Source organism: Poecilia formosa, unplaced genomic scaffold, assembly GCF_000485575.1.
Source record: "Poecilia formosa unplaced genomic scaffold, Poecilia_formosa-5.1.2 Scaffold138, whole genome shotgun sequence".
In the NCBI taxonomy this organism is placed as follows: domain Eukaryota; kingdom Metazoa; phylum Chordata; class Actinopteri; order Cyprinodontiformes; family Poeciliidae; genus Poecilia; species Poecilia formosa.
Genome location: NW_006800077.1, coordinates 848,017 through 855,943, shown reverse-complemented (window position 1 = coordinate 855,943; position 7,927 = coordinate 848,017). Strand labels below are relative to the sequence as shown.

The 7,927-nt window shown below is 39.9% G+C and overlaps 1 protein-coding gene across 1 annotated transcript in view; it reads right to left on the bottom strand.

The window, feature by feature from the left end:
• Nucleotides 1-2,145: 2,145 nt before the first annotated feature.
• The window catches only part of clcn2b (chloride channel, voltage-sensitive 2b), a 149,998-nt gene continuing 144,216 nt past the window's right edge, over nt 2,146-7,927 (bottom strand). The window contains exons 25-26 of the mRNA XM_016676632.1: nt 5,798-6,022; nt 2,146-5,147 (exon numbers count right to left, since the gene is read on the bottom strand). Of these exons, the coding sequence (XP_016532118.1) occupies nt 5,828-6,022 (195 nt within the window). The 3' untranslated portion in view covers nt 2,146-5,147; nt 5,798-5,827. The remainder of the gene's footprint in view (nt 5,148-5,797; nt 6,023-7,927) is intronic.

Sequence of the window (7,927 nt, the reverse complement as noted above, 5' to 3'; positions counted from 1 at the left end):
AGCCATTGCAGGGACTTTAGAACTGATGTCATGTGCTCTAGGTTCCTGGTTTTAGCGAGAACGCGAGCAGCAGCGTTCTGGATCAGCTGCAGCTGTTTGATTGTATTAGACAGACTTTTGAAGACGCTGTTGCATTAATCAATGCGACTGAAGATAAACGTATGGATGAGTTACTCTAGATTGCGCTGAGACATTAGTCCTCTAATCCCTTGAGATGTTCTTCAGGTGATAGAAGGCCAACTTTGTGACTGTTTTTATGTGGCTCTGAAGGTTCAGGTCAGAGTCCATCACTACTCCCAGGTTTCGGGCCTGATCGCTGGATTTTAGTTGTAATAACTGAAGCTGCGCGTTGACACTAGATTGCTCCTCTTTAGGTCCAAAAATAACTTCAGTTTGGTTTCTGTTCAGCTGGAGAAAGTTTTGGCACATCCACTTTAGACATATCAGAGCTGTTGAGCTAGAATGCTCAACAATATCTTCTTTTCCTGGATCTCTATCATGCAGAGGGTTTGTGAAGAACCTTGTTTGGACTTTCTAAAACATACTTGAAGGTCATGGCTGCCTCAAACGGAAACATATACTGTTTCTGATCCTTTTGTTTTACAGGTGATATTTAAATGAGGGATACTGGATAAAGAAGAAAGGGATTTCTCTCACTGTTGGATTGATCTATTGCACTTGATTTTGTCAACAGTTAACAGGACTATAGCTTAACAAAACCTTCTCTGTGGGAAGGAACCATGGGGAACAAATCAATGCAGCAAAACAAAGAGAATCTGAATTTTCCTTTCAAACTAGCAGGAGGTTTTCTTTTGTTCATACCAGGTATTCACTGATGTTATCTGCGATCTCTGCAGGTCAGTTAAACAATCATGATTTTCATAACAGATTTCCAGGAGGATTATTGAAGTATTCCTATGGTGGAACCCCCAAACTTGGGCACCTTAGGGGAAAAAAAAAGAGTTGAATCCTTTCTAGGAGTATTTGACATCTTCATATTCTGGTCTAGAAACACTGTTCTTTTAGTTCTGATTTGTTTGTTTGGTAGACTTTTTTCATGGGCAATGATCATATTTATGACTCCATCTCTGCCTGACTTTCTAAATACACAGCCAGACAGATTTTTTCAAGAGGAGCAGCAAGATTAAACGAGGTGGATTAGCAGTGCTTACCAACAACTGAAGGTCTCACCAGGACTTATTACTGTGAAACATTGTCGCTACTACCCAGATATTGAGCAGTTAGCATTTTATGACAGTCATAAACTTGTCTTACTGCAACAATCTCCAGTTAAATGTTTCTTAAGAATTATTTCAAGACTGACATCTACTGAAAATCAATCTGTAAGAAAATGTTTCACCTCCCTGATCCTTTAAAGATGGAAATGTTTAGATAATTTCCCAATCCGACTCTTGGAGGTCAGTACACAAAAATCCCTCCTATAGAAACAAAATGATGCACTGCTAACACCTCTGTTGAGTAAGGCCACCGAGACCCAACTGTGATTAGTCAGGGTAATTCCTGTCATTGATCACTGTACATTTGAGTGTTTTAAACAGAAACTCTCCTGGTGTTTGTGCAGAATATGCAAAACTGTGTATAAATCAAGATGAAGATTGACTTCTTGATTTTCTGATGCAGAACATCTTTCATTTTAGGGTTCAACTGCGGACAGTCAGGTGTAGAAAAAGAAAATCTTTCACATTGGCGGAATAAAATATTTATGACAAACAAAACAATCTAAAGGTTTGAGTTGAGTAGTGCTGCATTTACCCCACGGGGAACAAGAGAAAAACAAAACAGGAGTCCAGGTGCGTTCCAGCTGTCGCTGGAGGGGNATTTAAGAATCTGGTTTGGACTTTTTAAAACAAACTTGAAGGTGATGGCCGCCTCCAATGGAAACCTATTCCATTTCTGATCCTTTTGATTTACAGGTGATTTATTGCACTTGATTTTGTCAACAGTTAACAGGAATATAGCTCCACAAAACCTTCTCTGTGGGAAGGAACCATGGGGAACAAATCACAGGAGTCCAGGTGCGTTCCAGCTGTCGCTGGAGGGGGAATTAAAGATGACAGAGGACAGGAGCACAGCTGCAGGATGACTGAGACTCGGACAGAAAACACACTGCAACACAAACACTCGTTTGTTAAAATCATATTTATTCATCATGATGTACAAAAAAACAAAACAAAAAAAAAATGTTTTAATTTTCGATGTGAAAAATAACTAGAATTTTGCTCCCCTCTCTTGGTCTGGTTTGGACCTCATGACTTGCTGTAATGCACAGTCCCATAAGGAGTGGAAAGAAGATCTGGGCTCATCAAAGCCACTCTGACTGAAGGATGGAAGGAAGCACGATAAAACTGACTGTGTGCCTGGGGAGGCTTGGAAGAGAGGAGCAGCTTTGCCACACAGTCTTCCAGATAAGGTTTCCAAAAAGCCCAATTGAGACACCAAGAGTGCAGATTACTGTTGCAATGTGAATTTTAATTTCCAGAGGCTTCTGGGAAACCTTCCTCTACAAACAAAGACCTTACCACGCTACTTCTTCTTGTATACATAAATCTTTTTACTCTTTTCAGATTTCTTTACAAAAATAAGGTTATCTTGCTTTCATGTCATCAATTAAAACAGGTCTAGAACATGAGATGAACTACTGTTATTGCACAAATCAATTACCCACAAGCAGATCCACCAACAAAAAGAAAATGTACAACTTGTACTGTGATTAATGCAGGCTGATAAAGAGCCAGCGACCTCTCTCCGCAGCAGATGAGATGAGACGTCTGCGGCGAGGTGAAGGACCCGGCAGAACAATGAGAATCGATGAAAAGGCGCAAACAAATGAACAGAACCAAATGAGACGAGTGCTTTCAGCCCCCCCTGGGGTGAACAGACACCAAGGTTGCCATGGTAGCAACTGCACACTACCGTGAAACACCATCAAGCCACTTACATATTTCGGGACGAGTGCCTGGTCTACATGTCTATGAGGAGCGAAGCAGTTCTGCACCGCTTTTATTCCCACTGATAAAAGAGAAGGAGGCACTTGTGGAATGAGCAAGTTCATTCCTTTAACTTCATTATTCTGGTTCTTCAGTTTGCCATCAGACACACGCCGCAAGCTATCACCCTGTTAGCATATTCGCATTTCACAAATAAATCTCGACTGTAGAAATGTTTCAGATAGCATGTTAAATATACAAAAATAACTTTTAAATCATTCAAAAAAAAAAAAAAAAAAGCGACAAAAAGATAAATACAAAACATGAAAAGTCTCCCCAGAAACAAAAAGAGACGAGTCAACAAGGATGATTGGTTCAGACACAAGATCATGATTTCAGATTACAGGAATGATATTAAATATATTAATCTGTAAGTTTCTGAGCCCACAAAGACTCCAATACCCGGTTATAAATCAGGAAACTCATAAAGATTACTGGATAAGAGGGAGACGCAGCAGAATGGCAGAAAATACAGACACAGGATGGCAAATCCAAGACATCATTCATCCGGCCAATCGTCTGTGTTGCTTTTGGTGCGTTTTGATCGTATAAAATAAATGCCACATGCTTTCTCTCATGCAAAGCTATGCTTTGTCGCTGCAGACACTTCCTATTCTGCAGAACCAAACAAGAAAAGATGCTAAAATCTATTTAAAACCACTGAACACATTGGGAGGCTGGGAGAGTTTTTATAAGGCAATAGAATGGTGGCAAAAATCTTTGCCTGGTCCTAAGGCATGCGTTTAGGATGTTTAGGACAGGACGGAGAAGCTGGAAGAAATGTTTTTCTCTTAATGAACAGAAGGAACTATGGAAGACATGGAAGGTATTTAGTGTTATCTGTCATGTCAGGAATCAGAAAACACAGTGCTGTTACACATTCATGCCTCAGAGTCGTTAACAGTAGTCTAATAATAATGCAGCAGCTAAACTCTAGTTATTTTGTCCAACTGAACAAGTTAAATCACTCCCTGTTGGTCCGTTATAGATTTCGGTCAGTGGTTTTAAGCAGACAATGAATATTTCATCAGCATTTTGTACCAGTATATAAGTGCGGTTTGTGTTGTGTCTGAGATGATATAACAGCTCACATAGCGATTAAATTCAGATTGATGAGTATCCAGTCTTCCAGACAAGCATTTGATTCCTGTCCTTCCTCCCTCCCGTCCTCCTCATCTTCCCCAACTCTCTCAGAAACTGAAAGTCAGATTTAAATAAGCAGAGAACATCCACCGTCTGAGTGCACTGCTGCAAAGTGTTTGTGTGCGTTTCAGCCTCACGTCACTTGAGGCCAGAGCTACAGAATAAAGGGAGTGTACACCATGGTGCCAATAGGCCTGGCTGCTCGCTGCACTCGACCTGATCGCTAGGTCGTGCAGTGGAGGGGTGAGCATGCACAGGAAAAGACAAACAACAAACTACTTCAGCATCTGTCCCTTTATCAGTTCAATGCTTGGTCGTGGGACAAACTGATTCTTCCAGACCTCCTGATTTATCAAGACTGAACCTCGTCACAGAGGACAATAAAGACTGAAATTTGTTCTAAAGGCGTTAAAAAAAAAAAAAAAATCCTATACGATAGAGTCTATGCTGCCCTTCTTTTCATGCACACATTTTTCTCCTTTCATACATTCACACTCCCAGTACACACAAACATTACAGTATTCTTCCTTGTTGAATTTCAGGACTCAAGTGGAAGACTTGCTTGACATATTTTGCATCTTCAAACCTTGATTCAAACTCTAAACACAAGCAAAAATAAAATAAAATAAAGTCTACAAAAAAAAAAAAAAATCCCTTTTTAAAAACTCAGACCCAGCTTTGGAGGAGACAAACACGATACACTGTGGAACCCCAAGGGTAAATGGAGAGCCGGGGCCAGGTAGGTGTTTATGTCTTCCTGTGGAGTGTCTGGCTGGGCCACAGCAAGGCTCCTGGAGGAAGCACAGGGTGAGTAAAGAAGCCGAGGAGGTGGTGCTGGAGGAGGTAGAGTGGCAGATGAGGAGAGAAGGGAGAACGGCATAGCAGAACTTTCTATACTTAAATAATGATCTGTAGCCCTGAGGAGTTTTGCATGTTTGTGGCTTTGGAGATTAAAGATCTCAATGCATCCTCCACCTCCTCTTCCCCCACCTGCACCTCTTNTGTCATGTCAGGAATCAGAAAACACAGTGCTGTTACACATTCATGCCTAACAGTAGTCTAACAATACACCAAATTATTCCAAATTATTAAGCAAGTGATATTTTCTCAGATTTTCCTAAATTGTCAATGCAAATGATGGTCAGTATAATTTTCAAGTCATGAACTATTACAGTATAAATCAAATTTTACTGAACAAAGCTCCCAATGAGAACAGTATATTTTTCAAAAATAAAAAAAAACTCAAAATGCACTGTTCCAAATTATTATGCACAGCAGATTTTCTAAACATTTGATGTATTATGAAGAACTGTAAACTGTCCTTTGAATGTGCAGCATTAAGTGGTCACATGTACTAAAATCAAAAGCTATTTCAATGTAAAACATCTTAACAGACAGAGTAACATGTTAACATAGGAGCCTTTCTTTGATATCACATGCACAATTCTTGCATCCATTGAACTTGTGAGTTTGTGGATAGATTATGCTTGAATTTCTTTGCAGGATTTTAGAAATTTAATCTTTAATTCAATTTGCGTATAATTTGGAACACGGTGGATCTGTAGCCCTGAGGAGTTTTGCATGTTTGTGGCTTTGGAGATTAAAGATCTCAATGCATCCTCCACCTCCTCTTCCCCCACCTGCACCTCTTCTTCCTATTTGTCCTCAGCTTTCCCTCACTGGGACTTCTCGTCGGACTCCGACGTGGGCTGTTCTCCTGGCAGTGACACGCTCTTGTGACGGTCCCACAGCTTATGGAGCTCTGTCGCCTCCGTCTTGTTCCTGCTGGTCACACTGTTCCGGAAGCTGGCCAGAGGCGGACGCACCTTCACACCTTTTACTGTCACAGAGCCCTCGATGGCTTTGCGTAGCTGAAAGAATAAAGACAAGTTCAGAAAAACAAAAGGGAATGAAAAAAAGAGTTCGGAATAATGTTTTGGCTGATGTTCATCCTAAGTTGGAAAAGGACCCCAGAAATATACCCAGTCCAGTCCATCAGTTGGTTAAGTTCTACTGTTAGTTTCTTTGGGACTCTTTTTTTTGTGTCGAGTTAAACACTGATGTATTTTGATTTCACAAAAGGAAGACTTTTATTTCTTTTAAATATGAAATATGTGAGGCTCTATATTGCACAAAGAATGTGTTTTGAATATCTTGCAAAAGCATTTAATATAACAGAACTTTATTGTATTTCTGAAAGGTGAATAACAGTTTTTACATCTGGAATTCTTTGGCTATTTGATTGAAATATTTTTCATTCACTCAATACACACTTTTTTGTTAAGAACTATGATTAGAGTAAAAAATTGGAATCCAGAAAAATTTAAATGCAAAATAATAATAATAATAATAAAAACAGTTTGGGAAAAATAAAATGGATGTCAAAGTCCCTACATGTGTTTTACTGGAGCATGTGTCCCTGAAGGCGTTCTGGCAGGAGGACCATGGATGCTTTCAAGAAAAATCTGGTCTGTGTCTGACCAAGTGTCTGCATTTTTGGCATAAAGCTGAACAAGCTGTTCCCAGTTGAACTCCACTTGGGCTGCAGGTTGTCACCAGTCCTATTTTTGCTTTGTGAACAAAATCTTAAGATATCAGAAGAGAGAGTGTGTGTGTGCGTGTGTGTGTGTGTGTGTGTGTTGTTTCAACTGAGTTTCAACTTTCTTTTAGTAGCTCATGTGGTTCAGTTGGCATCTCCAGACCATGACTGTCAGCCTTCAGCAGAGCAGTTCAGCAGCCAAAAGTGAAGGAGATGATATAAGATTAAGCTCAATGGAGACAATAGATAAGAGACAGCAATTTGCAAGAGCCTTATGTCTGCTACAGTAAATCACAGGCAGAAAAGAGGAATCATTAAAGATGACTGAAAGGCCTTTGTGTAACTGTATGCTAGTTTAGTACAGCGACAGCTCTGCTGATGAGACAGTTTTAAAAACAACAAACGCGCTGTCAGTGCTAATGGATGTCACGGATATGAGCAGAATTCGATTCTGCAATGATTATAGATCAATTCTCACAAAAAGGAGGAAAAAGCCAGCCTTACCTCCTTGAGGGAAACCACCCCGATGAGACGGCCGATGCTGGTGACGTAGGCGTGGTCGAGGCCCAGCAGGGAGAAAATGGTGTGAGTCTACGGGAGATGAAAGATGGAATTAATCTTTAGATCCAACCATAACCTTCACAGAGACAGCTCTGTGAATGTTTCAGGCTTGAAATGGAGCTCATTTAAGGAAATGCACCACTGACTTTAATTATCCAACACTTCATTCACAAGACACTCACTGAACATGTTCAGCTAAATTGGATACAGATACTTTGGACATCCCTGGACACACTTCCAAGAACATTCACACTTTAAAAAGGGAGAAAAAAAAATACTATCCCTGCAGTTGCTAATTAGCCAAAGCTAATTACCTTCACAGTTGGAAAATTGGATCCTTTTAAACCGCACATAAAAAAAAAAGCTTTTGTTATCTTAGCTATGGAACAATAATGAACCAAATTTTGTAGCAAAGCATCTTTATTAGCGCAGTAGGCAACACAAGAGGTTTAACAGCCACATAAGAGCTGCAACTGTATGTGGAGATGCCAAATAGCTAGAAGCTAAAAATGGAAAGCTGAACAGAGGAACCAACACGTGTTGAAGTGAGATAAAAGTGAAATCTTGTGGTTCATTATCAGCCTGTTTCAAAACTTTTGGAATGATCAGACACTTGACAATTCAGCTGCTGAGAGGCTAATTATATAATTTTTATTTAACAATTAAAACTGAAGAA